At 41.0% G+C, this 13796-nt stretch overlaps 1 protein-coding gene across 2 annotated transcripts; it reads left to right on the plus strand.

Annotated features, from left to right (window-relative positions):
- The first annotated feature begins 2954 nt into the window (after window positions 1-2954).
- Window positions 2955-10273, plus strand: taf3 (TAF3 RNA polymerase II, TATA box binding protein (TBP)-associated facto). Of its 2 annotated transcripts, none has more exons than XM_080027590.1 (7): window positions 2955-3302; window positions 3751-3993; window positions 4578-6442; window positions 6536-6618; window positions 8230-8503; window positions 8715-8821; window positions 9390-10273. In XM_080027590.1, the coding sequence occupies exons 1-7, from the start codon at window positions 3137-3139 to the stop codon at window positions 9502-9504; spliced, it is 2853 nt and encodes a 950-aa protein (XP_079883716.1). In that variant the 5' UTR covers window positions 2955-3136; the 3' UTR covers window positions 9505-10273. The 2 variants fall into 2 exon arrangements, with proteins under 2 accessions (XP_079883716.1, XP_079883717.1); XM_080027591.1 differs by having other exon boundaries at window positions 8230-8488.
- The last annotated feature ends 3523 nt before the right edge of the window (window positions 10274-13796 follow it).

The raw sequence follows: 13796 nt of genomic DNA on the forward strand, positions 1-13796 counted from the left end.
AATCATCTCAAATGAGAAAAAATAAACTGTTTTTATGCAGTCAAAGGAAGAAATGTAAGGCAAATGCAGACTCTTTCTGTCAAGGAAATTGTGTTAACTAATCAGATGAAAATGCTTCAGAATTTTGGTGTCGCTCTTTTTAAATTTTTCTCATGTTGGAAGGTGAATTAATGAGAGCATGTTACATCTGAAGGACTTTGGTGTGAAATTACTTATTCTAAATAAATAACAAGGTTACTTAAAACATTGTGGAATATCACCAGTTTATTAATACAAAGTAAAAATTTTAATTATCAGTGTGAGTGAAGTGACGCATAAAACATGCATTGGAATGAAACAAAATAACCTGATTTAACCAGGAGAGGGCCTCACTGAGAAAAACATTGTTTTTACCAAGAATGTATTGAAGAATTGAGCTGCAGCACTTTTAACACAAAGGTAACAAAAAATTAAAGATCAGATCTTACATTAAGTAATAATAAGGAGCCAATATATTCAGTAGGCTAATGTAAGAGTGATATACGCTGCCCGGCCCAAAAACGTTCTTAAAACAAATGCACAAAATGAACTATACTACACTGACGATCACCATTTCAGTCAGGAGGGACCAATCGAAGTACATATTTATCGGAACTTTAAGTTTGTGTTAATTCTTGCACCCCCTTTGGAAAAAAAGCGGTAATGTTTTTACTACGCCAGCTGTTGTTCCTTGGTGAGTTTACCCACTAAGAAAAAGTATATAAAAATAGCATTCCTTGAACTGATGGTCTCATTTGCAGTCCTGATGATGAAGAAGATGCTGATGAGGTGAAGACTTGGAGGTGGATGAGGTGGACGATCTAACTGAAATGACACATGGCAGCAGATAGACACCGGTTTTAAACTTTGGACATCGACAACCTGATTGGCTCATGGAGATCACAGAGTGATAGAACCGACCACAATCAGCTGATTGAGAGACGAGGGAGATTGATCAAGGGAACCGAGAGAGAGAGATGATGAAAAAGAGAAGTGATCACCCAGTCTTCCTCATTGAACTTCCGCTGGAGCTTTCATACGTGTTCTAAAATTACATAAATATAAAATTGTTAAAACTGATGTATTTTGTCAATAAAAGAAACAATCCATGGATTAAATAGCGTATAGGCCTACCTTCTGCTGTAGCCTACGTCAAGATTTTTCTTAGCAGAAGAATTCTTAGCAGCATGGACATAATCAATATTGTGTCATCTTGTTTGGCGATGGCTTAAATGTCAACGACATTCATATGAAAAAGACCATCACCTCTTGCAGTCCTCAAAGTGTGTTGAAAATAATCTCTGCACACCTGAATAGGCCTATGTGACTGGGAAAGGTGCAGCAAACATCAGTATCAGTTTTATTGCATATGAATGATTGAACCCTTCTCTGTGGACGAACTGTTTTGGATGTAGTGAGAAGATAACAAGTGTCATATATTTGACATAATAATTATACAATTAAATTTAAGGGATAATTGTGTTCCAGACATTCTATTATTAATCCCTAATAACATCTACAAATTTAAATATTTTAATTTTTAAACATAATAGCAGTTACTATTGCAAGACGGTATTTTGTCCCGCTTCTCAAGAATCACTGAACTGTTAAAAACTCAGATTGGTAAATTCCCAGTTTAACTGATTGTTGTCTATCAGACAGATAATCCCTAAAACCAGCTACATGCAGAATGATCAAAACCAATGTCATGCAGCCTCTGTAAAAGTATATGGTGGTCAACAGTATCAAAGGCCTTTGAAAGATCAATAAAAAGTGCTGCACAGTGCTTTTTCTTGTCTAATACTGTAACAATGTTGTTTACAACCAAAGTGACAGCGGAGACAGTAGGCTACTGTGGCCTGCCCTAAAACCAGATTGGAACGGGCTCAAAATGGAAGCACTATAGCTAGAAATGTTTTAACTGGTTAGGCTATTAATAAGTGATATAGGATTTTTTCCAGGCATGGGAGTTTGGAAATAGGCCTGTAGTTATTAAGATTATTTTGGTCACCACCTTTATGTAAAGGAATTACGTGATCTTTTTTCCAGATTTGAGAAACTATAGGAGATGGAAAGATAAAAAATATGGGTTATTTATTTTATTTTATTAATTAGATTAGCTTTATGGAAATGTTTGCTACCCAGCCCAGTAGGCTAGCCTAATTTGCGATTTTAGACAGACAAGTGTCCTAATCCCCTGTTTCCTTCCTAGCCTATTCGAAAACACACCAGGAAATGAAATTTAACCCATTATCTAGGCTAGGTTTACCGGTTTTATTAAACACGTGTAACCTAGACTAGCCATAGTTAATCAAAACTAAACTTTTTTGATCTAGGCCTATTGCAGTCTCTGTCAGAAATCGATGTTGAAGTTTTCTCCGACTTCATGGTGCGGATGTGAGGCGAAAAACCGAAACTGATAGCCTAGTCTGCATTGTAGGCGTTAAAAAAAACGTCGTGAGTCAAGCATGGACCTATAAAGAAGTCAAGTCTTTATAAGCCATGATGACAAGCCTACACTTGCTTCCGCAGTCTGTGAAAACAAAAGCTACATTTGAACAATTACTTTGATGATCTGAGCGCATCATCTTTTTTTGTAATTTCTCTCAGTCAGTAGGCCTAATACATGATGGAACCTAAGCAAATATCAATCATTCACTTATCTGATAGGTTATAGTAATACAATGAGTAGCCTAATTACAGAACCATAGGCTACCAAACAGCTGTAAAAATAGATTTAACAAAGACAAAAAATAAGTAAAAGGACAAAGATAAGAATAAAACTTTCTTTAGAGTAGGTTAAAAGAGGTTAAAAGGTTTGGAAAATGAGCTCCTGCGCATCGTGGTACGTTCATGAGCCGCTCGAATACGTCATAGCTGTGCAGCCAGACGCTGACTTCTGCGCATGTGCGGTCTGGATTTCGGGGATGGGTCTATCGATGGAATCAAGATGGCGACTCTGGCGAAAGCGCCAATATATTTACTGAAGTAGATGTCCAAAATTAACCGCGGTAGCGGGTTTTGTCAAGCCCCTCGCGGGTTCCGTGAACCCTGAAGACCGACAGCATGTTTTGGAAGAGGAACTGACCGGGATTAATACCGTAACGAAGTCAGCGCGATGTGCGAGAGCTATGCCCGCTCGCTGTTGCGTGTGTCGGTGGCGCAGATCTGCCAGGCTCTGGGCTGGGATGCGGTTCAGCTCACAGCGTGCGATCTGCTGTCCGATGTCCTGCATCGATATATCCAACAGTTGGCGAGGGCCTGCCATCGCTACTCTGAGCTCTGTGAGTGCTTAGTTTAGTGCCAACTTTACTTTTTTACCCACAAATCCGAAGTAGTCGATCACGTTGTTGTTGACTGGTTCTGTGGCTGGCGCCCCCTAGGAAAGGTTGATATGTCAAAAAAGTACAGTACTAGCTTTCAAGCTAAGCGGCTGCTATGTATTGTTGTTATTGTTGTTGCTGCGATGCTGTCCAGCTGTGGTCACCACAGTGTGAATAGTCGATTCAATTATCATTATTAGATTGATGTAAAGAGATCAACTCTGTCAACCTGTTGAGCTCTACTTCTTGCTTCAGGTTGAATGTCAACATAAGTCAGCTCCCTCCTTGTTTGTGCAGCACAATCACTGGTATCTAGTCAGACTTTAATCTCAGGCCGTTATCAACCCACATGGTGTGACATGAGTGAGGTGCAGAGTGTTTAATGGCTTGTTTTGATGCTGCATTTCAGATGGAAGAACCGATCCGGTCCTGGACGATGTCAGCCAGGCATTCAGGCTGCTGGGGGTGAGTCTGAGTGAACTGGAGGACTACGTCCACAACCTGGAGCCTGTGGCCTTCACCCATCAAACGCCGCTCTTTCCTCTTAGCAAAAACAATGTCCTGCAGTTTCCCCAGCCTGGAGCCCGTGATGCAGAGGAAAGGAAGGATCACATTCCAGATTACATGCCGCCTCTGGTCTCTTTACAAGAAGGTCAGTGCATGCAACAGATTTATGAGTTATTTTAAGAGTTTATTTATGGATTGACAACATGTTTTCTACTAATCCACGGTTGATAGAATATACATAATAAATACACTCACTTGCCAGTATATGGTTCAAATTTAAAAACAAGTGGCAGCTCTGCAATTCACCCTACGCTCATAATGGTTATAATAATCACTTTATTTAGTTTGTTTGTTTATGCAATATTATATCCACTTATTTATATCAATGAGGGTAGACCAAGTATTCTGCAAAACACAATACAATTCAGCTGCATCACAAACTACATTCTAAAAAATTATCATAAAGTTGTATCAACATCTCTAAAAATAACTGAAACAGTTAAAAAACCTAACATTATAACGTTTGGGAAGGAAGGATTGTATTCAGACATTGGTTTTAGTTTAGACGACGTTACCTAGAAATCGGGCAACTGAGTCTATAAAACTAAATTTTTGGGCTTGTAGAATAAATTTGATCGGGCCATAATAATCTGTATATGTGTTGAAACAGTTGTTGCGAAAAAATCTGTAGGCTCAACTTATTTTTTATTTTTTTAATTCCCTATCCAGAAGAGGAAGAGGAGGAGGTCCTCGCTGATATGGGCACCTCAGCCGAAGCGATGCAGGTTGAACTGGAGGAGGACGAGGAGGAGGAGATGGACGAAGATGAGACGGTCAACGATGAGAACCACCCGCTGAAAAGGCACCTGGACAGTCCCGATGCAGCTATGGGCATGATGCCTACCTCCAAGAGACCCCGCATGTACCCGGGCCTCAGCCCAGAATGGGGGGTTGAGCCCAGGGAGCCTCTCACCTCTCTCAACCCTCAACGCGTACCCCCAGGCATGCTGCCTTCTCATGATAGCCTTGACCCCCTGTCGCCTGAAACATCTCCTGGAGCTCTGCCCTCCTTCAGACCTCAGCCGGTGGTACCCAAACACTCTGATCCCAAGGGCCTCACCACTCCAGGGAGAAAGGGTAAGGGCTCGTCCCCTGGCAGACAAAGGACTAAGTCCCCTAAAGGGGTCATTCCTGTTCCGGTGGGTGGTAGTCCAATCCATTCTCCCAAACTGTCAAAGGAAAGGAAGAAATCCCCAGGCAGGACGAAGAGTCCTAAAAGCCCTAAGAGCCCAAAGATGGGTTCAGCCAAAGCATCCCAACCCCAGAACAAGACAGATAGTGTGCACAAGCTACCGCTGTCTGCTCTGAGTGAGAGGATGGGCAAAGAAAACATCCACATGCGCCTGAATTTAGAGGACAGGGAGTTAGCTGCGGGGCCCTTCAAGAAACTAGAGCCTGATAATACAGCCATCGACGACTCCATTGACGCTGTGATTGCCAGAGCGTGTGCTGAGCGGGAGCCTGATCCGTTTGCGTTCTCCTCGGGCTCTGATTCGGACAGCAATGGATTCTCCAGCCCGAGAAGGCTGACCATCATGGAGCCGTCTACTCCCAAAGTCCCGACCGGGGCCAGTAACTCTGTAAAAGACACGTCAACACCACTTCACTTACAGGCACACCTAGGCCCGGGAGGAAATTGGACTATGGATGATTCAATCAACGAGGTGATCCGAAAGGTCAAACAGGGCGGTCCGTCTGCACCCCAGCAGCACCTAGGAGAATATGTGTCTTCCGGATCAGCGTCACCGCCGACTCCAGAGCCTCTGCTCAAGGTCTTTGAGGAGAAGAACAAGATTGTGCCATCGGTGGATGTCAAGAAAAAGCTGAAGAAGGAGCTCAAGACAAAAATGAAGAAGAAGGAGAAGGACAAGCCGAAAGACAAAGACCGGGAAAAAGAAAAGGGCAAGCTGAAAGAGAAGAACAAGGACAAAAACAGGGACAAAAACAAGGACTTTTCCAAGGACGGCAAGATGCACTGGAAAGAGTTTGGGTTGAAGGACGAACCCTTCCTTCCGCGAGACTTTACTCTGCCCGAGGGATCCATCAAGATAAAAAACAGAGATGGAGACGCACCTAAGAAGGAGAAGGAGAAACACAAAGACAAAAAGAAGGACAAAGAAAAGAGTAAAAAGGACAAGGATAAGAGAGACAAGGGTAAAGATCGGAGCAAGGACGAGCGGCAGAAACAGTCTGCATTAGCCCCCTTTGCTCTGGGTGAAGTCCTCCCGCTGTTCAGCCCCTCCACCTGCCTGCGCATACCCTCTATGCTCCCACCATTGGCCCCCATCCTCCAGGATAAGGACGTAAAGAGCAAGGAGAAGGACAAGAAGAAAGACAAGAAGGAAAAGAAGAAGAAGAAAGATAAGGAGAAGGACAAGGAGCGAGACAAGGCCAAGGAGAAGGAGAGGGAAAAGGAGGAGAAGAGGAAAGAAAAGGAGAGGGAGAAGGAGGAGAAGCGGAAAGAAAAGGAGAGGGAGAAGGAAAAACGGGAAAAGGACAAGGAGAAAGAAAAAGAGAGAATCCGATTGGAGAAGGTACTTTTTTTCTTTCCTTGTATGTTTTGTCATTATGTGTCCGTGTTACAATATACTTACTTCAAATGAACCCTGTCCTTTGTGTTTCCTCAGGTGAAAGTAGACACTCCAGCAGCTCTACTATCTCCAGTCATCCCCAGACTGACGCTCAGGGTGGGAGCAGGCCAGGACAAAATGTAAGCACTGAGTGAATTTTTCTACTGAGATTTCTTCCATCCAGGTTCTGTTTTTTCTTGCACTATTACTGCTCTTAAAAAACTTTGAAGATGTATGTATCTGCACCTGTAAGGGCTGGGCTGTGTATTAAACCTCAATGCTAATTTATCAAATTAAAACTAGGGATGAACCGATTGCAAATTTGTCAGACGAATTCAAGTCTTCATCAAACTGCAATGTGACATCCAGGAGTCCTCGCCAATCACTACATTAAGGCAGTGTAAAATAATGTTAAATAAACAGATTCAATATTCAATATTCGCTACTGCCATCAGTGGATGTCAGTAAGTAGGGCGGACATTGTCTGCAACCGACGTCAAGGCGATACTTTGGTGCATCCATAATAAAAATGTTGTTCTCCTTCTCAGCCCTTTTAATTGATTGATGAATAATTGATACCATTATTCAAGGCAGATGTTCTGTAATGTATTATTATTATTATTATTATTATTATTATTATTATTATTATTATTATTATTATCATTATTAACAAAATGATAGCAGTGACATGAAAACTGTCCGATTCATGTTTAAATATCTTTGAGCTAAGATGAATTTTGATTTAAAGTTGTATAAATTGCAGATCATTTATTTAGTAAAACTGCATTTGAAAAAGTTTAGCCATTTTTGTTACATGAATATAACAGTTTTCATTACTTCTTCAAAATGATTTGGTAACTATACCAAAACTCAGGTGTGGGATTGTTACTAATCCAGAAAAGAAAATACGCAAATCTCAAATTTTTTTCAAACATACACTATACTGAAGAACAACATCATATTATAATTAAGAAAAATATATACATATTAAAAACAATTTCTAAGTATATTAATTTATTTACATTTAATTCACATGGCGTTTCAAATTATTCTGACATTTATATATATCCAACAAAGAGATGGTAAACAGGGTTTTTCCTGGCTCAGAATGGGCCTTTGGGGGGTCAGTACGCGGACCGATTTATTTGGGGTCGCGACTAGTACCGTAATTTCCACACTTTAGGCCGCACTGGACTATAAGCCGCAGGTGTTATAATGTTTAATTACCATATGTAAGAGTTCGTGCACAGAGGGCATTGTCGGGAAAGAGATGGCTGCTTGAGGAAGCTCCCATTTATTAACATTTCAACAAACAAGTTGCATATTTGCATAACGTATTCAAGTGTTACCATTTAGTGCAATAGTAGCTACTAGGGATGGGCACGAGTGTTTTCGCTACTCGTGTGATCGCTTGCATTCCTCGAGGATCGCTCGATTCCTCGTTAAACTTTTTTCTATTTTTAGAACGCAACGCATCAGTCTGCAGAATAACGGTTCACCGCAATAACGCGCTCAATGCTTATTGTCAAACAGTCACATTTGCCATATGATATTAAGGATTTATTCCCCACAAGTTTAAAGCACCTTTTCCTCACTGAAAGTAATTAAATAGACGGGCCACAATTTAAACCGATCGAGTAGGTATACGGTGGGGAGAAAAAAAGCATGGGCTGTAGTTGTAACAAAAAAAAATTATCTATGCAGGAAAAACCCTGGTAAAGTCTCCTGTTTGTGTCTTTGTCCATCAACAGTGTTATCAGCAAGGTGGTTCCGAATCCTGAGCCCAAGACGCCTGCACCCAAGACCCCGTCTGCCAAGTCTGGACCTGGGAGTCGCCCTACACCACCGCCGCCGCCCCCCACCATCCTGACCCCTGTGGTGCCCATTCTGCCCCCAGCGGCCTCTCCTCTGCCTCCAGCTCCGGCCCCTTCGTCCATGCTCTCGCCTGGCGCCATGCTGTCCCCAGCCACATCGCTGAAGACACCAGTCCGCAGCGTCGTTACCGAGACCGTCAGTACCTACGTGGTGAGTTATCGTGCTCACCACTTTTATTTTATTCATCATATTACAACAGTATTTTATTACCACAGACATGCAGTGTATGAAGTAAATTAATTCTAAGATAAACATGGTTATTCATGTTATTTTTTTCCCACTTTTAGTCTGCATGGTCTGTGTAACAGCTTTTATCGAACAGTGTGTTGCTTACTCTTTCTGTTCTATCTTTTTACCTAAGATCCGAGATGAATGGGGGAACCAGATCTGGATTTGCCCAGGATGCAACAAACCTGATGACGGCAGCCCCATGATAGGATGTGATGACTGTGATGATTGGTATCATTGGTAAGAGACTTAAGGCGCACTCACTACGTAAATTTGCCCGGTAACCTGCCCAAGCACAACATTTTCATCAGGTCAAATTTGCAGCAAACATTCCACTTCAACATCAGACCAACACAAATCCCTCTGCAACATTTTTTTAAATGTCCGTTACACACATGGATGTATTGGGTCGCGGGAAACCGTCTCGTATAAATTGACCTCAGGATCACCGTCTATGCGTGTGCTTGTACCCTGCCCAAGCACACCTCTCCAAACTGTGACGGAGCTGAGAAAGTGTGCAGTGCTTGAGTATGGAACGGAGCACTCGCACTGGTCAAACAAACTAGACCCTTTGGCACGGTATAGATGGACTACTGTGATTGCGCCCTTACTGTATTTCCTTTTGAAGTTCCTGTTGTACCTTTCAATCACAGCCTTAAATCACTGGTCTGTTTATTTGCCTGATGATGAAACTTCAGGTTGTAGCGCTACAGAATTCTATTGAAAAAACGCACGAGTAGACATTTCTAAATATGTTCATCTTTTCACTAACCCAAACTTTCTTTTCCTCCCCTCCCTCTCTGCTCAGGCCTTGTGTTGGGATCCTTACAGCCCCTCCCGAGGACCAGTCATGGTATTGTGTTAAATGTTCCAGCAAGAAGAAGGACAAAAAACACAAGAAAAGGAAACACAAACTGCATTGAGACTATGCAAAAAAGCACATATTTTGGACTCAAAGCCATCACTGAACACTCGTGGCACTGCTGTACAAGAAAAAAAGGAACGTTTAAAATTGTGGCTGATACAAAAAATCTGATGATTTTTTTTGAATGATTGTTAGCCATGATGCTTTGTGAGCAGGTAAGAAAAAAAGGCTTTAACCAGCACATATCCAGCCTTAGTTCTCATGTGGTTTCCCCCATCTTCACCTGTAAATCGTTTGCTTGTTGTTTTGGACGTCCGGTCATCGGAGATCATGACAGTTATGTTTGTTTAAGGAGACCATGACAACCTGTCTGAAACGAGAGCTGTAAAACTCCAGAACCAGAGAACAAATAATAACCATTGTCTTGACTTCTGTTCTCATCTTGAGAGACCTGCAAGTCAAACTTTACCCCAGTTTACCGCAGCATCATTGAAATGCCATGTATATAATGATGACAGCATCGGGTGTGTGTAAATGTGTCAATACCAACTTCCAAGCCAAGTGCATTTTGTTCCTAGGATTCTGACTTGTTAAATCCATTTTCAGATATATTGGTTTTTAACTCGAATGATTTTTTTCTGTAATTTCTGTATATTTTTTAAATTTAAAGTTTGTATTTTTATTTTTCTCTTCATATGGATTTGTCCTGGAGTTATACTGTAGCTGTGCTTGTAATGTAATTCATTTTGCTGATATTTCAATATTAAAGATGAAAACGGTCTGTGTACTCACAGACTTTGAGGCGTAAATCTCATTACCATCAAAAATTTTACCTACATTTTCTGTCAGTCCTTATTTGATTTTCAACCTGGTACAGACGTCTCAACGTTTGCCATGTTCTTTCTTTCCGGTATGTTTTGTTATGCATTTACTTATATATAGAAGAGATTGGAAATATTTTAACAACAAAAAAAGTTTCAGATGTTGAATTTTGTTCCTGTTCATTTAACATTTTTGCATTTGATGGCATCAAGTTTAGGATGCGTCCTTGCAGCATTATGTGCAGTAAATTAGGCTAAGTTGGTTGTCATTGAAGCCTTTCACCTACATAAGATACAGTATGTTACAGACTGCTCGACAGTGACATTGCACAGTGGTTACTAATCTTCTAACTGACTTCTGGTAACAGTCTTTTGTGCCATTTGTAGCACAGTCGTTGTTTGCTTTTCCCTCAGTGACCACACGGTGTCATTCTTCATGCACTATCAATGATGTGCTTTGCATGACGTGCAGAGTAAACTGCAGGCTCACACATGCACACACAGGAAAAAGAAAGTGTTTTTTACCATCCTCATGAATGTAAGAAATGGAACAGGTTTATCTTGGTTGATGCATGTGGAATCCTTATCTTGCAAGGCATGCATTCAAGTCAGACTGTAAACATTAATTAAGCCTCTGCTATGTGAGGCTCTTAAGACTTACTTTTTCTTAGAAAAAGAATTGTGACATTGCAAAGAATGTCTTCGTGTCATTTTCAAGATACAGGTTTTGCTCGTCCTATCTAACTTCTTCCCCAGGCAAAAGCCCTTGGGACAGGTTTGCAGGAGAAGTCCTCAACTGTCACATCTATATAGCAGAATGAAAAATTACTAGTCGAGCTTGAAAGGTCTTGATTCTTATCATATTCTCTGTGCTTCTCTTTATTTCTGGGAACATTGTGCTGTATCTGACCGCAGAAGTCTAGTTGGTTATAGCGTTTCAGAAATACATTTTGGTGCAAAACCTTTTAATGATTTATTAACAGAGGCAGTACTTTAGAGTCGATTCTTCAACATTGCAGCAGAGTTTTGAATGAGCTGCAGCTGTCAGAGAGATCACAGGGAAACCTGAGAAAAACATTCAACTTACCAAGGGGGAATGATTAGTTTTATATCTTGACCAGACATTCGTTCTGTAATTCAGCCATATCTTTTGGGTGTTATAAGGCTGTCCTTTGTTTTTAAATGCTGTCAAAATGTAGGTCCATAACCCCTTATGGTTAATACAGTCACAGAAATGTATAGTTTTGTAACAAACAGGAATAAACCTCAGGCTCTGATATCTTCATAAATATACATGTTCAATATTATTTAAAGCTAGGAAGCCACTTCACTTTTTTAAACTTGTGAAATATTCCTTTTACTTATTAACGTGTCTCTCTGTCTTTATGAGTGTGTTGGTTCCATAGATAGCTTGATGGAAATCTACTCAGTGTCTTCCGATAACTAAATCAAAGAGGAAGTGGAAAAGATGATGTGCAACTGAATAAAAAGGGAAGTAAACGGACTTCTGCCCATGCAAAACAAGCCGACGTCTCAATGTGGTGTAGCATTTTATCATTCGAGATGCATTCACTTGTGTTATCAGTCAATTTGCACAGAATCGGGGTGGGGGGGAATACAGGGTGTCCAATCAGTAATAAGACATTCAATTAAAGTCATTTATTATTTGCAAATGAGTCACCATTAACCAGAAGGTTTTTTGATAAGGCAAAGAGATGAGACATTGTATGAACTAAAAAAAAAAAAAGTTGAGAAGGTCACAGCAATATCTGCTACTGGGCAGAGTCTAATGTGTAAATGCTATGGGCCTCTCACGGTGTCTCTCCCCCACTTCAGTCGCACATGCTGGTGTCAGATCTCATACAGTTAAGCTTGTTGCTAGCATCTGTTGGATCATAAATTTTACCACAACGGTGCCACTAGAGATGGAGCTCTTGACACGTCTGACATGAAAAGAGGATTAAATCATTATTTCCTATTAGGTAAAACATTTTTTCACCCTGTCCAGTGCCATCACACCCCCTTATCAACAGGATATAATGCTGCTGTAATACAATATATACCACCTGCTTATTTCTACATAAACAGGTGATATGTTTCAAAGTAATTTGACTTCTTCAGTGTGAACAGTGCTCGGCATTAGCCAACGCCTCGGAAGCCAATGTGCACCCAGCTGTAACAGTTTCAGTTTTAAAGTACCAAAACACAGACATTGTTTGTTTGTGCAATCAGTCCCAAGGGGGACCCACCAGTAGAAGGGTGAAAAAGGGAAAGCTGGTGGTAACTTTCTCTCATCGTGAGGCCACCTGCAGGGCTGTAAACATTTGCTGTTATGACTTATCACATGACAGGCATGAGTGCTTTTTTTTTTTTTTTTTCAACCACAGCATGTACTGAGGCCCACTGACACCACCTTTTCTTCACTGTGGATAGGAACAGGATGTGGCTGTTCTTACGGTGATGCATCTCTAGGCCTACAGCTTTGCACAAGTTCACTGATGCTGAATTACGGATGCAGTTCGTGTAGAATTCACATGCTGTTCTGTGCCATGTTGTTATACTCCTGGAACGCATTAGTGCACGCAGCATTATCATACCGAGCATTTTTTATTCTTTGACATGTTGGTAGATCAGAGCAGGGAGAGAGACCTTCAGTTATTCCACACTTTACATGGCGCCCGTGGCACAGACAGCCGTGCTAAGCAGCAACACATCATAAAAAATTGGATTTCAACATCAGTGTTTAAAATATTCATGTCAGCAGCAGTGAGAGCTGGGCTGAAATGAAGATTCTGTGCCATGATCAGAGGGAGCAGAGCCCCTTTCATGCTGGTCTTCTCAACACACCGACATGACCCTGTTTCAGATGACTCTCCCTCTTAATGTCACGTTACTCTAACAGGACATTACGCCTATGGGAGAAGGAGACCCAGATTTAATTTCTCCTGGGTTTTTATGCCGAGAATATTGTGACAAATTACTTTTACATGTTTAATCGGATGGCATAATGATAGCACAACATTCTTTAAGTGTGTTATTTGTGAGAGACTATGTCTTCTGTAATGTTCGGCAGCTTCAAACACTGCTTAGCCTTTTCCTCATATTCCCAGCAATAAGGCTCAGAACATATGCAAATTATCTTTGTCTCATGCAAATTAACATACAAGGCATTGCATTGATAAAACATGGAGAACCATTTCCTAACCTAGATCCTTCTGTACAATTACGTATGGTTACATTTATACTTATCATGATATGAGTAAAATATTAGTAAAAATAGTCTGTGAAATACTGGAAGTATCAGAGTCACAGGGATATCAATTAACTTTCAACTACTGCAGAGATCGACTGCAGTCTGAAATGGTGAACAATAGAGGCTGTGTTATAATCCGTCCTTATTTAACAAGTATCTATGCTGACTGCAATGTTTGCCCCGCACTCGAGCAGGCTATCTTTACCCCTATCTACTCCAGGATAATAATGACATGAGGTTGTCAAGGAAAGCTAACCAATGGGCTCAGCCTGTCAT

The sequence above is a fragment of the Ammodytes marinus genome (genome assembly GCF_949987685.1).
Source record: "Ammodytes marinus genome assembly, chromosome: 5".
Lineage (NCBI taxonomy): Eukaryota > Metazoa > Chordata > Actinopteri > Uranoscopiformes > Ammodytidae > Ammodytes > Ammodytes marinus.